The 15,790-nt window shown below is 43.6% G+C and overlaps 2 protein-coding genes across 2 annotated transcripts; both read right to left on the bottom strand.

Annotated features, from left to right (window-relative positions):
• Positions 1-254: 254 nt before the first annotated feature.
• Positions 255-1,339, bottom strand: LOC135571491 (putative nuclease HARBI1). The gene is made up of 3 exons (XM_065018066.1): positions 1,168-1,339; positions 775-886; positions 255-680 (listed from the first exon to the last, which is right to left on the bottom strand). The coding sequence occupies exons 1-3, from the start codon at positions 1,234-1,236 to the stop codon at positions 310-312; spliced, it is 552 nt and encodes a 183-aa protein (XP_064874138.1). The 5' UTR covers positions 1,237-1,339; the 3' UTR covers positions 255-309.
• Positions 1,340-1,350: 11 nt separating this feature from the next.
• LOC135571490 (uncharacterized) lies at positions 1,351-3,669 on the bottom strand. Its single transcript, XM_065018065.1, has 8 exons — positions 2,883-3,669; positions 2,619-2,795; positions 2,467-2,528; positions 2,298-2,384; positions 2,169-2,210; positions 1,927-2,100; positions 1,813-1,848; positions 1,351-1,715 (listed from the first exon to the last, which is right to left on the bottom strand). The coding sequence occupies exons 1-7, from the start codon at positions 2,944-2,946 to the stop codon at positions 1,813-1,815; spliced, it is 642 nt and encodes a 213-aa protein (XP_064874137.1). The 5' UTR covers positions 2,947-3,669; the 3' UTR covers positions 1,351-1,715.
• Between the last annotated feature and the right edge of the window lie 12,121 nt (positions 3,670-15,790).

The raw sequence follows: 15,790 nt of genomic DNA, 5'->3' as shown, positions 1-15,790 counted from the left end.
AGTCACAGTGACTCTACAAGATGGAAAGCACAGAATCCAAGCATATTATACAAAATGATACATACACATTCAAAGGTCTGTATATAACACACCCTGCATGTCTGCACACTAAAATAAATGCAGGACAAATCCATACACATCAACTGAACAGACAAATGAATGGATGCAGTAGCCTCCCTGCAGCCTTGTATTACACACAGTATACCGCACAAACATCATAAGAGGCCAAATTCGTCAAAAACGAACCCAAAAAACCCAAATTCCTCTGCCACCGCAGGACATATTTAACCAAAATTGAAAGCACACATACTAACTAAAATAATTCAACACATATTGGTCCCTCAGCAGCCGACCACTGTCGTCATCAGGGAAGATTGCCGGATTGTCCCAGTCCATGGCTGGTGGCACTCTGGGGGCCCTCTCCTTCCTCAGGCAGGCCACATTGTGGAGGACAGCACAAGCCACAGTAATATCACATGCCCTAACAGGGCTGACCCTTAATTTGTGAAGGCATTGAAAGCGTGCCTTCAGGAGGCCAAAGGTCATTTCAACTCTGGCCCTGGTCCTGGCATGGGCATGGTTGTAGGCCTGCTGTGCTTCCTGGGGGTCTGTGAAAGGTGTCAGGAGAAAAGGCTGGCAGCCATACCCCCTGTCTCCCAGCAACACACCAGAGAATTCACCTGTCAACACAAAATCTCATCATTACTACCTCATAAACACAGTGATATTCTTGACACAGCCATGATGGTTATAAATAGGGGTTGTGTGGCTTACCTTGTGATAGGCACTGATAGATTTCAGAGGCCCGAAAGATTCTGGAGTCATGGACTGAGCCAGGCCATTTTGCCACAACATTGCTGATCACACAGTCAGCATTGCAGACCATCTGAAATCATAAGATGAGGAATATTACACCAATCAATGCACATCACTGGCAATGCAGAGTGTTCGTCAATGGACAATATCAAAAAGTTATGTTCACCTGAACATTAATGCTGTGAAAGGATTTCCTATTCACAAAATCGGCCTCATGGGCACCTGAGGGGGCTTTTATCCTTATGTGTGTGCAGTCCACTGCACCAATGACATTGGGGAAACCTGTCACACAAAGTAATGAGTATCCTACTATGTGTTAACAGTTGTCCTGTAATTTGTAGATCCTCTTACCTGCAATCCTATAGAACTCCTCTTTGATGTCACAGAGTCTTCTGTGGCCAGGGAAGGAGATGAAGACATCTGCTAATGCTTTGATAGCCAGACACACACTCCTTATTGTGCGGCAAATTGTGGCCTTGTTCAGCTGTTCTGCATCCCCCACTGAGTACAGGAAGGCTCCACTAGCAAAAAGCGCCACACAAACCATTTGCTCCACACTCAGTGCATGGCTCCGTGCAGTGCGGTGCTTAATCCTGGGACCCAGTAGTCTGCATAGATACCTGATGCCATCTGCAGAAAACCTGTATCTTTCATATAGATGGTCATCAGGGAAGGCCAGTGGGTCCAACCGGTCCCTGAAGACCCTTTCTCGCCTGAAGGCTCTCCTCAGCACAAGTGCTTCTTCATCCACCACATCTCACACGAATGGGCATGCCATTGTCAGAGCAGAAAGGAACACACAATTTTGGGCCTTCATATAGGCTAGTGGCCACACCTGGTGCTGGGGGGTGGGCAAAAGAGGGCGATGCCTTATAACGATGACTTGGTTGTACTGATTGCTGGGAAAATAAAAAAACCTTAGAAAGATGCCACCGTCCTGTGTGCTCACAATAAGAGCTCATATGTCATGGCTCACTTGACTTTACGAGAATATACCTAATTTTTATTTTGAGCTGTGTCATCTTCTTGGAGCTGGGGGAGGAAAGAAAATAATGATTAATACATTTGTGTTACAGTTAGCATACAGTGTACATTGAAGGCATATCTCACCTCCCTCTCAAGTTTTTTTATTTCAAGGTCCAGTTTCCTAATTGTCCTCTTTTTTATTTCGGACTCCAGTGCAAGATTTTCCATCTTTTTCTTCTTGTACTGAATGTCTATGTCTGCCAGTTCTATTTGGCGCCGAAGGTGGTTGCCATACAACTTTCTGATAGCTTGTGAGCTCTGTGAACACAATACAATTAGCGCAGCTGGAATTTGGCAGGATGTGGTGTCCTTTTATTAATACGCACTATGTTGCCAGGCTGGTTTTCCCACTGTATAGCATCTGGGTCCTGTAAAAGAAATTAGATTTTTTGATTTTGATTAGGACTCCTCACCATTGTAGAGTAAATAGTACTTTCACAGTCTTAACATGATACCTCATGCCTTCTGGAATCCAGAGAGATGGTCTCCTCCTCATCATCGTCTCCATCATGTGCTGTTGCTGCTGCACTGGGGCCTTCACCCTATCACATTTAATCGGATTCATATTGAAGCTAGTAGACAAGACATGCCAGGCCTACAGTATGCCTTTGATGGAGTACTCACTGGATCAGCATCGTCTGGTGCTTGTGCTGGTGGCTCTAACAGGAACACAGTGCTGCCAGGCACTGCAAGGCAATAGGTAAACCAAAGTCAGACAGTCCAAATTGATTCAATATGAATGTGGTTGTATCCCATGTAGAGATGGAAGGACATACCTTGAATGAAGCGGGTGGCATCTTGGGAGGAACCTATGCTCGTCTCTTTCCCCCCAGGGATCCCCTCTAAGACGGGCCTGCCTTTATTTAGCTCCAAGGCCATGTCCTCTGCTGGGGTAAGGTCAGCCTTTGGTGACCCACCACCCGTGCCTTGTCTGTGCGTATTCTTTTTCACTGCTAAAACAGTACAGACAATGTGTGAGCAGGCACCGTCTGGGTACAATATATGCTTGTGCTTTGTTAAATATTAGTCAGGGACCATACCATTCTGCAGAATGTTCTTGTATTTGATTTTGACCTGCTGCCATGTCCGTTTTGGCCCGTTCATGTTTAATCTACACACACACACACACACACACACACACACACACACACACACACACACACATTTAATGGAGTCACACTGCAAAAAATTACTTGGTATTTTTGTCTTGTTTTCAGTAAAAATATCAAAAAATTTATCATAGCTTTATACAGTGTGATGGAGTTACATTACACAATTTCACTCATATCTGCAGTGCATTTCAATTAAAAATTTAACCGTTTCATAATTACAGTACAACTGCATTTTTGGAGATGTGAATTAAATATTTGAATTGTAATTGTGATGTTTCAGCGGAGCGGTGAGTGTGTAATTGTGCACCACTTACGCATTCAGGCGGTCTGCAATACTTTGCCACGCTTTTTCTCTTTGCTTTATCACTGTGGCGGTGTTGCCTTTCTTCTTAATTATATCTTTTACCTCCTCGTATGCCTCCATGAGGATTTGTGCTTCCGACGGGGAAAAGTACGCGGCTCTAGTTGCCATGGTAAATCAGTTAATCTGTGGCAGGGTCTATTTGAGTGAGCCGTGAGCGCGCACCTATCCAGGATTGGTTTCACCTGGCTTAATGAATCCGTGTCTGCTCATCCTGGCTTGGTCTTTGTGCAACCAATTAAGCCTGGACGCACATGTTTTGGCTTCATTGAGCTCAGCTGAGTCATTTATCCCGGATGTCTTAATTCTACTTTTGTGCAACAGGCCCCTGGTCTAAGTATTTTGTGTTTTTCTTCATGTATTGGGTCAGGCCAGGGTGTGGCATGGAGTTTTTGTATTGTGGTGTGTTTTGTCTGGGGGTTTTGGTGTGTATGTTAGTGGGATTGTAGCTTAGTGGGGTGTTCTAGGAAAGTCTATGGCTGTCTGAAGTGATTCTCAATCAGAGGCAGGTGGTTATCGTTGTCTCTGATTGGGAACCATATTTAGGCAGCCATATTCTTTGGTTGTATGGTGGGTGATTGTCCTTAGTGTCTTGATGTCCTTATTCTGTGTTATTTTGCACCAATTTAGGCTGTTTCGGTTTTCATTACGTTTATTGTTTTGATGAGTTTGTGTTTTGATTCGTGTTACGTTGTTTTATTAAACATGGATCGAAATCTACACGCTGCAGTTTGGTCCGACTCTCCTTCACCATTAGAAAACCGTGACACTATTTTGAGAGATTTGACTCGTTCTGGGAGGAAAACGATCAGCGGAGTCATCAAGTGTTTTGGTTAAAATCTCCTGAGAGAATTAGAAAATCCTCTTGAGTATTTGTTGCGTAAATCCTGTCGTTTTCTGGTTAGTTGGGAAGGGTTTTATTTGGAGCATGTGGGTTATGTCCATACACATTACAGATGATGAAAATAGCATTGTCAAGTTTAACAGTTGCTATGACCCATCTAACCATTCTGTAAAGATGTGGACTCTAGAATGTCTAGAGGCCATGTCAGAGAGAGGCCATGACAGAGAGAGGCCATGTCAGAGAGAGGCCATGTCAGAGAGAGGCCATGACAGAGAGAGGCCATGACAGAGAGAGGCCATGTCAGAGAGAGGCCATGTCAGAGAGAGGCCATGTCAGAGAGAGGCCATGACAGAGAGAGGCCATGACAGAGAGAGGCCATGACAGAGAGAGGCCATGTCAGAGAGAGGCCATGTCAGAGAGAGGCCATGTCAGAGAGAGGCCATGTCAGAGAGAGGCCATGACAGAGAGAGGCCATGTCAGAGAGAGGCCATGACAGAGAGAGGCCATGTCAGAGAGAGGCCATGACAGAGAGAGGCCATGACAGAGAGAGGCCATGTCAGAGAGAGGCCATGACAGAGAGAGGCCATGACAGAGAGAGGCCATGTCAGAGAGAGGCCATGACAGAGAGAGGCCATGACAGAGAGAGGCCATGTCAGAGAGAGGCCATGACAGAGAGAGGCCATGACAGAGAGAGGCCATGTCAGAGAGAGGCCATGACAGAGAGAGGCCATGTCAGAGAGAGGCCATGACAGAGAGAGGCCATGACAGAGAGAGGCCATGACAGAGAGAGGCCATGTCAGAGAGAGGCCATGTCAGAGAGAGGCCATGTCTCCCCCACTATTTTTGTATAACGTACTTTCAGATCACTGAAACTCCACCTGATCTGGTGGAAGCTGTCTGGACCACCTTTGAGGACCACCTTCATGCACGGGCTTCAGGGCACAGAAGGACGTGAAGGTTTTTGACCAGGTAAAAATGTCCGCTGTTCATTTATTTTCTGGCCCTCCAAGAGATATGTAAGACATGTATTTGTAATATGAAATATAATTGCATTTATTCCTGTGTCGTGACGTTGTATTAGTTAATGTGACGACTGTTGTTCATCGAATGATTAACTGAATCAAGCAGTTATTAACTCATTAACCTGGGGCACCATGGGAAAACGAGTTTTTATTGAGTTTCTTTTCCCAAATTAACTCAAGGAATATCAGAATATCGATTTTACAACCGCCGCTAATTAAAGGTTAATAGATGACGTTATTACGAAAACATTGTAACATCAACAGTTTTCCTAGTATATGTTTGATGTTTATACATTGTATGTTGTGTGGAAAATGTCCAAACCAAAGGGAATGTTTTGGTAAAGATGAAATGTTGTTGTCTAAAATTGGATTTGAGAAAAGCCTAGACCTTGCTCTTAACTTGGTACGCCCAGAGAATTGCCCTAAAGGCGGTTACGCCCACTTCTGGCGGTTACGCCCACGAGGGTATAAAACCTGTGAGAAAATCATTTACAGATAAGACTACGTGACCCAAACTGCAGCCAAGGTCTAAAAAGTCAACGAACCCAGAACACAACACAAGTTTGAAGATAAATCAATCTTTTTCTACCCAAGCTACGGACGAGTAGCTGTGTCTAAGCGGGTGAATTCAAGTCGAACAACCTAACCTCCATCTCCCATCGATTCGTGGTATCTACACTGCTTCATTCCAACTCTGTGAGCTGTCTATCCTCAGAAAACCCCTTCCAGAGCAAGGGTGAGGGAACAGACTCCTAAGCCAAAAGGACACTGACATCGTGAGGACGACCAGAAAGGTGCGCCGGAGAAGTGCGTCATCGAGCAGCTGAACTGTCCCCTGTACTGTCCCCTGAACTGTCCTCTGAACTGTCCCCTGAACTGTCCTCTGAACTGTCCCCTGAACTGTCCCCTGAGCTGTCCTCTGAGCTGTCCCCTGAACTGTCCCCTGAACTGTCCCCTGAACGGTCCCCTGAACGGTCCCCTGAACTGTCCCCTGAGCTGTCCCCTGAACTGTCCCCTGAACTGTCCCCTGAACGGTCCCCTGAACTGTCCCCTGAACTGTCCCCTGAGCTGTCCCCTGAACTGTCCCCTGAACTGTCCCCTGAACGGTCCCCTGAACGGTCCCCTGAACTGTCCCCTGAACTGTCCTCTGAGCTGTCCCCTGAACGGTCCCCTGAACTGTCCCCTGAACGGTCCCCTGAACGGTCCCCTGAACTGTCCCCTGAACTGTCCCCTGAGCTGTCCCCTGAACTGTCCCCTGAACGGTCCCCTGAACGGTCCCCTGAGCTGTCCCCTGAGCTGTCCCCTGAACTGTCCCCTGAACTGTCCCCTGAACGGTCCCCTGAACTGTCCCCTGAAAGGTCCCCTGAACTGTCCCCTGAACGGTCCCCTGAACGGTCCACGCAGAGAATCCTCAGAGGTCTTCCCCACGTAATTACATCATTATATTCTGACCCATAAGAGCGGCAGTTCGGGGCAAGGCTTGGGTTAGAATAGCATAGCTGACAAATTCACCCAAATGTATATTTCTCGTGTACTTTCTTTTTGCTTTGACTCTCTTTGAAATCCCCATTTTGGGTAACACGCGCCATAGTGTGTTGGCCCGCTATACTAAGTTCTAATCAATAGCCTATAATGTGTATCTTTTATCATCATTTTAGCTTTTTAGTAAATAAATATTCAACTAAGATTGGTGTGGTACGAACTCATTGGTGAGACCCGGGTCCGAACTCATTGGTGAGACCCGGGTCCGAACTCATTGGTGAGACCCGGGTCCGAACCCATTGGTGAGACCCGGGTCCGAACTCATTGGTGAGACCCGGGTCCGAACTCATTGGTGGGACCCGGGTCCGAACTCATTGGTGAGACCCGGGTCCGAACTCATTGGTGAGACCCGGGTCCCTGCAGACTCACGGACTATACGACGTTCAGAACGAGATTGTAGAGGTAACTGGTTAATAACAAAACAAAAATTACATTTCCCTATTCCATCTATCGTCATGACCACCAAATGACATACATTTTCATATTCCATCTATCGTCATGACCACCAAATGACATACATTTTCACATTCCATCTATCGTCATGACCACCAGATGACATACATTTTCATATTCCATCTATCGTCATGACCACCAAATGACATACATTTTCACATTCCATCTATCGTCATGACCACCAGATGACATACATTTTCACATTCCATCTATCGTCATGACCACCAAATGACATACATTTTCACATTCCATCTATCGTCATGACCACCAAATGACATACATTTTCATATTCCATCTATCGTCATGACCACCATTGCGGCTGACGGAAACCATTGTTCCAAAGTCCCTTTATTTCATGTCTAATGTTCTGAGGCTGGTTCTCCATAGTGAGAAGACAAAGGAATTTGTTGGTGGCCTGAGATTTACCAGGGGCTTTGAGGGGTCATAAAACCCCCACATCTTCAGACCCCTAGATCTCTCCTCCTCTGTTGGGGAAGAGAGATAATCTGTAGGGTTGTGGTCTCCTGTAACCTGACCTGATCAGGAGAGTCATGACACCTGTTATGAATCAAGGTGAGACTGAACATGGACAATACCCATGAGAAACAGAAGGAGAGCTACCTGAGGAGAATCAAGAAGGGGACCTACGACAACCGGGCAAATGACTTGGTTCGGAAGAAAGACGAAAGGAAGGCGAGACCTGGGAAACCTCGCTGCTCTTTCGCTCCTAGCTGGGGTCACCTTCTGTTAAAGTGAACATAAAACATCTCTGAACTATTTGTATTTGCACACAAGATAACCTGAAGCTAGTTTTAGTTTCCTGAACACTGATATTTTTCTCTGTGTCTTCCTTTTTTTGTCGCACTGCTTTGCTTTATCTTGGCCAGGTCGCAGTTGTAAATGAGAACGTGTTCTCAACTAGCCTACCTGGTTAAATAAAGGTGTTCTCAACTATCCTACCTGGTTAAATAAAGGTGTTCTCACTAGCCTACCTGGTTAAATAAAGGTGTTCTCAACTGGCCTACCTGGTTAATTAAAGGTGTTCTCAACTGGCCTACCTGGTTAAATAAAGGTGTTCTCAACTGGCCTACCTGGTTAAATAAAGGTGTTCTCAACTGGCCTACCTGGTTAAATAAAGGTGTTCTCAACTAGCCTACCTGGTTAAATAAAGGTGTTCTCAACTAGCCTACCTGGTTAAATAAAGGTGTTCTCAACTATCCTACCTGGTTAAATAAAGGTGTTGTCAACTAGTCTACCTGGTTAAATAAAGGTGTTCTCAACTAGCCTACCTGGTTAAATAAAGGTGTTCTCAACTAGCCTACCTGGTTAAATAAAGGTGTTCTCAACTAGCCTACCTGGTTAAATAAAGGTGTTCTCAACTAGCCTACCTGGTTAAATAAAGGTGTTCTCAACTGGCCTACCTGGTTAAATAAAGGTGTTCTCAACTGGCCTACATGGTTAAATAAAGGTGTTCTCAACTGGCCTACCTGGTTAAATAAAGGTGTTCTCAACTAGCCTACCTGGTTAAATAAAGGTGTTCTCAACTGGCCTACCTGGTTAAATAAAGGTGTTCTCAACTGGCCTACCTGGTTAAATAAAGGTGTTCTCAACTGGCCTACCTGGTTAAATAAAGGTGTTCTCAACTAGCCTACCCGGTTAAATAAAGGTGTTCTCAACTAGCCTACCCGGTTAAATAAAGGTGTTCTCAACTAGCCTACCCGGTTAAATAAAGGTGTTCTCAACTAGCCTACCCGGTTAAATAAAGGTGTTCTCAACTAGCCTACCCGGTTAAATAAAGGTGTTCTCAACTAGCCTACCCGGTTAAATAAAGGTGTTCTCAACTAGCCTACCCGGTTAAATAAAGGTGTTCTCAACTAGCCTACCCGGTTAAATAAAGGTGTTCTCAACTGGCCTACCTGGTTAAATAAAGGTGTTCTCAACTAGCCTACCTGGTTAAATAAAGGTGTTCTCAACTAGCCTACCTGTTTAAATAAAGGTGTTCTCAACTAGCCTACCCGGTTAAATAAAGGTGTTCTCAACTAGCCTACCCGGTTAAATAAAGGTGTTCTCAACTAGCCTACCCGGTTAAATAAAGGTGTTCTCAAATAGCCTACCCGGTTAAATAAAGGTGTTCTCAACTAGCCTACCCGGTTAAATAAAGGTGTTCTCAACTAGCCTACCCGGTTAAATAAAGGTGTTCTCAACTAGCCTACCCGGTTAAATAAAGGTGTTCTCAACTGGCCTACCTGGTTAAATAAAGGTGTTCTCAACTAGCCTACCTGTTTAAATAAAGGTGTTCTCAACTAGCCTACCTGGTTAAATAAAGGTGTTCTCAACTAGCCTACCTGGTTAAATAAAGGTGTTCTCAACTAGCCTACCCGGTTAAATAAAGGTGTTCTCAACTAGTCTACCCGGTTAAATAAAGGTGTTCTCAACTAGCCTACCCGGTTAAATAAAGGTGTTCTCAACTAGTCTACCCGGTTAAATAAAGGTGTTCTCAACTAGCCTACCCGGTTAAATAAAGGTGTTCTCAACTAGTCTACCCGGTTAAATAAAGGTGTTCTCAACTAGCCTACCCGGTTAAATAAAGGTGTTCTCAACTAGCCTACCCGGTTAAATAAAGGTGTTCTCAACTAGCCTACCCGGTTAAATAAAGGTGTTCTCAACTAGTCTACCCGGTTAAATAAAGGTGTTCTCAACTAGTCTACCCGGTTAAATAAAGGTGTTCTCAACTAGCCTACCCGGTTAAATAAAGGTGTTCTCAACTAGCCTACCCGGTTAAATAAAGGTGTTCTCAACTAGCCTACCTGGTTAAATAAAGGTGTTCTCAACTAGCCTACCCGGTTAAATAAAGGTGTTCTCAACTAGCCTACCCGGTTAAATAAAGGTGTTCTCAACTAGCCTACCCGGTTAAATAAAGGTGTTCTCAACTAGCCTACCTGGTTAAATAAAGGTGTTCTCAACTAGCCTACCTGGTTAAATAAAGGTGTTCTCAACTAGCCTACCCGGTTAAATAAAGGTGTTCTCAACTAGCCTACCCGGTTAAATAAAGGTGTTCTCAACTAGCCTACCCGGTTAAATAAAGGTGTTCTCAACTAGCCTACCCGGTTAAATAAAGGTGTTCTCAACTAGCCTACCCGGTTAAATAAAGGTGTTCTCAACTAGCCTACCCGGTTAAATAAAGGTGTTCTCAATTAGCCTACCCGGTTAAATAAAGGTGTTCTCAACTGGCCTACCCGGTTAAATAAAGGTGTTCTCTACTAAAATATATGAAATATATAATTTAAAAAAAATCTACACATGAATTGAGTTTCAAAAGTTAAAGTACCTAAAATAAATACAAAGAACCTATGATAGAGTTGAAAGCCTACTTGTATGAACCTATGATAGAGTTGAAAGCCTACTTGTATGAACCTATGATAGAGTTGAAAGCCTACTTGTATGAACCTATGATAGAGTTGAAAGCCTACTTGTATGAACCTATGATAGAGTTGAAAGCCTACTTGTATGAACCTATGATAGAGTTGAAAGCCTACTTGTATGAACCTATGATAGAGTTGAAAGCCTACTTGTATGAACCTATGATAGAGTTGAAAGCCTACTTGTATGAACCTATGATAGAGTTGAAAGCCTACTTGTATGAACCTATGATAGAGTTGAAAGCCTACTTGTATGAACCTATGATAGAGTTGAAAGCCTACTTGTATGAACCTATGATAGAGTTGAAAGCCTACTTGTATGAACCTATGATAGAGTTGAAAGCCTACTTGTATGAACCTATGATAGAGTTGAAAGCCTACTTGTATGAACCTATGATAGAGTTGAAAGCCTACTTGTATGAACCTATGATAGAGTTGAAAGCCTACAGTGTTTTTTTTTGTTATTGACTAATTCTAGAGATTTTATTCAATATTGGATTTCAAGTAAAACTATATTGCATTTGGGGACAGATTTGAAGTATTTGTTTTAGTGTATATCAAATTGACTGGAGAATATGAAGAAAGTAAAGACTAATTCATTCGTGTTCATTTGAATAATAACATATTACATCTTTCATTGTAAATACATCTTAGTAACGAAATAAAACAATGGGATTTCTTAAGTCGTTCCAAAATAACCACAGTCACACATAAACAATGTGGATAATAGTTTCCCCTTCTTCATCTCAGAAAATGCAAATGTCCTCTAAGTCTATATAGACAATATATATATAGAATATAGACAAGTTATTACAACAGTATATTTTTTTGCATTGATATTAAAGTTAATTTATTTTATTTTATTTTATATTTTTGAAAATTGTGAGGGAGCAACCAAGCTTTCTTCCGTTAAATTTCAGTAATATATACAGTCCAGAATAATTTCCCTCAAGGAGCGATCTGGTTGGAGTTAAACAGTTATGAATGTGTTATTACATCTGTTATCCAGCAGGGGGAAACCTTCTAACATAAATTGTGCATCTATTTAAAAAAAAATAAAAATGTACCTTTATTTAACTAGTCAAGTCAGTTAAGAACAAATTCTTATTTTCAATGACGGCCTAGGAACAGTGGGTTAACTGCCTGTTCAGGGGCAGAATGACAGATTTGTACCTTGTCAGCTCAGGGATTTGAACTTGCAACCTTCCAGTTACCAGTCCAACGCTCTAACCACTAGGCTACCCTGCCGCCCCATTTTGACATGTTCTCCAAAACACAAATTACATTTCATTAATTGAGTTAAGACCTGAAGGTATTGCTTTGCATATAGAATTACATTTTTTCTAATGTATAAAGTTATGTTCATAAGAACTCTTTATAATGTATTGGAAAGTTAAATGTTCATGAAAACGTTCTAGAACTTTCTATGGGCTCCCGAGGGGTGTGGAAACATGACATTTACAGAAGTTTTCAGACCCTTTACTCAGTACTTTACTGAAGCACCTTTGGCAGCGATTACAGCCTCCAGTATTCTTGGGTATGATGCTACAAGCCCTGGCACACCTGTATTTGGGGAGTTTCTCCCATTCTTCTCTGCAGATTCTCTCAAGCTCTGCCTGGTTGGATGGGGAGTGTCACTGTTCGGCTATTTTCAGGTCTCCCCAGAGATGTTCGATCAGATTTATGTCCGGGCTCTGGCTAGGCCACTCAAGGACATTCAGAGACTTGTCCCAAAGCCACTCCAGCATTGTCTTGGCTGCTTCGCCCCAGTCTGAGGTCTTGAGCAGGTTTTCATCAAGGATCTCTCTGTACTTTGCTCCATTCACCTTTCCCTCCATCCTGACTATTCTCCCAGTTCCTGCTGCTGAAAAACATCCCCACAGCATGATGCTGCCACCACCATGCTTCAGCGTAGGGATGGTGCCAGGTTTCCTCCAGACGTGATGCTTGGCATTCAAGCCAAGGAGTTCATTCTTGGTTTCATCAGACCAGAAAATCATGTTTCTCATGGTCTGAGAGTTCTTTGTGCCTTGTACTGAGGAGTGTCACTCTACCATAAAGGCCTGATTGGTGGAGTGCTGCAGCGATTGTTGTCCTTCTGGAAAGTTCTCCCATCACCACAGAGGAACTCTAGAGCTCTTTCAGAGTGACCATTGGGTTCTTGGTCACCTGGTCGGGCGACCAGCTCTAGGAAGTCTTAGAGTTCTTCCATTTAAGAATGATGGAGGCCACTGTGTTCTTAATGTAGACTGATGAGGATTTTTTATTTATTTAATTTTAGAATAAGGCTGTAAACTAACAAAATGTGGAAAAAGTCAAGGGGTCTGAATACTTTCCGAAGGCACTGTGTGTGTGTGTGTATGTGTATGTATATATATATATATATATTTTTTGTTGTTGGTGTAAATATACACTGCTCAAAAAAAATAAAAATTAAGGGAACACTTAAACAACACCATTTAACTCCAAGTCAATCACACTTCTGTGAAATCAAACTGTCCACTTAGGAAGCAACACTGATTGACAATCAATTCCACATGCTGTTGTGCAAATGGAATAGACAACAAGTGGAAATTATAGGCAATTAGCAAGACACCCCCAATAAAGGAGTGGTTCTGCAGGTGGTGACCACAGACCACTTCTCAGTTCCTATGCTTCCTGGCTGATGTTTTGGTCACTTTTGAATGCTGGCGGTGCTTTCACTCTAGTGGTAGCATGAGACGGAGTCTACAACCCACACAAGTGGCTCAGGTAGTGCAGCTCATCCAGGATGGGACATCAATGCGAGCTGTGGCAAGAAAGTTTGCTGTGTCTGTCAGCGTATTGTCCAGAGCATGGAGGCGCTACCAGGAGACAGGCCAGTACATCAGGAGACGTGGAGGAGGCCGTAGGATGGCAACAACCCAGCAGCAGGACCGCTACCTCCACCTTTGTGCAAGGAGGAGCACTGCCAGAGCCCTGCAAGAGCCCTGCAAAATGACCTCCAGCAGGCCACTAATGTGTATGTGTCTGCTCAAACGGTCAGAAACAGACTCCATGAGGGTGGTATGAGGGCCCGACGTCCACAGGTGGGGGTTGTGCTTACAGCCCAACACCGTGCAGGACGTTTGGCATTTGCCAGAGAACACCAAGATTGGCAAATTCGCCACTGGCGCCCTGTGCTCTTCACAGATGAAAGCAGGTTCACACTGAGCACATGTGACAGACGTGACAGAGTCTGGAGACGCCGTGGAGAACGTTTTGCTGCCTGCAACATCCTCCAGCATGACCGGTTTGGCGGTGGGTCAGTCATGGTGTGAGGTGGCATTTCTTTGGGAGGCCGCACAGCCCTCCAGGTGCTCGCCAGAGGTAGCCTGACTGCCATTAAGTACCGAGATGAGATCCTCAGACCCCTTGTGAGACCATATGCTGGTGCGGTTGGCCCTGGATTCCTCCTAATGCAAGACAATGCTAGACCTCATGTGGCTGGAGTGTGTCAGCAGTTCCTGCAAGATGAAGGCATTGATGCTATGGACTGGCCCGCCCGTTCCCCAGACCTGAATCCAATTGAGCACATCTGGGACATCATGTCTCGCTACATCCACCAACGCCACGTTGCACCACAGACTGTCCAGGAGTTGGCGGATGCTTTAGTCCAGGTCTGGGAGGAGATCCCTCAGGAGACCATCCGCCACTTCATCAGGAGCATGCCCAGGCGTTGTAGGGAGGTCATACAGGCACGTGGAGGCCACATACACTACTGATGCTCATTTTGAATTGTTTTAAGGACATCACATCAAAGTTGGATCAGCCTGTAGTGTGGTTTTCCACTTTAATTTTGAGTGTGACTCCAAATCCATTGATAATTTTTGTGTGATTTTTATGATACTTATTTTCCACCATCATTTGCAAATAAATTCATTACAAATCCTACAATGTGATTTTCTGGATTTTTTTTCTCATTTTGTCTGTCATAGTTGAAGTGAACCTATGATGAAAATTACAGGCCTCTCTCATCTTTTTAAGTGGGAGAACTTGCACAATTGGTGGCTGAATAAATACTTTTTTGCCCCACTGTATATATATATATATATATATTTACTCCGACAGCTCGTCCAATTTGATATATTTCCTAATTACATTATTTTATTTTTAGCTTTGTTTACTGTTGTGAATTGTTATATACTATATATATATTATATACTTTATTGGAGTTAGGAACACAAGCATTTAGCTACACCCGCAATAACATCTGCTAAATATGTGTATGGACCAATCACATCTGCTGAATATGGGCATGTGACCAATGACATCTGTTAAATATGGGCATGTGACCAATAACATCTGCTAAATATGGGCATGTGACCAATCACATCTGCTGAATATGGGCATGTGACCAATAACATCTGTTAAATATGGGCATGTGACCAATAACATCTGCTAAATATGGGCATGTGACCAATCACATCTGCTGAATATGGGCATGTGACCAATAACATCTGTTAAATATGGGCATGTGACCAATAACATCTGCTAAATATGTGTATGGACCAATCACATCTGCTGAATATGGGCATGTGACCAATGACATCTGTTAAATATGGGCATGTGACCAATAACATCTGCTAAATATGGGCATGTGACCAATCACATCTGCTGAATATGGGCATGTGACCAATAACATCTGTTAAATATGGGCATGTGACCAATAACATCTGCTAAATATGGGCATGTGACCAATCACATCTGCTGAATATGGGCATGTGACCAATAACATCTGTTAAATATGGGCATGTGACCAATAACATCTGTTAAATATGGGCATGTGACCAATAACATCTGCTGAATATGGGCATGTGACCAATAGCATCTGCTGAATATGGGCATGTGACCAATAACATCTGCTGAATATGGGCATGTGACCAATAGCATCTGCTGAATATGGGCATGTGACCAATAACATCTGCTGAATATGTGTATGGACCAATCACATCTGCTAAACATGGGCATGTGACCAATGACATCTGCTGAATATGGGCATGTGACCAATAACATCTGCTGAATATGGGCATGTGACCAATAACATCTGCTGAATATGGGCATGTGACCAATAACATCTGCTGAATATGGGCATGTGACCAATAACATCTGCTGAATATGGGCATGTGACCAATAACATCTGCTGAATATGGGCATGTGACCAATAACATCTGCTG

Source organism: Oncorhynchus nerka, linkage group LG4, assembly GCF_034236695.1.
Source record: "Oncorhynchus nerka isolate Pitt River linkage group LG4, Oner_Uvic_2.0, whole genome shotgun sequence".
Lineage (NCBI taxonomy): Eukaryota > Metazoa > Chordata > Actinopteri > Salmoniformes > Salmonidae > Oncorhynchus > Oncorhynchus nerka.
This window is presented reverse-complemented; position numbering and strand designations above follow the sequence as displayed.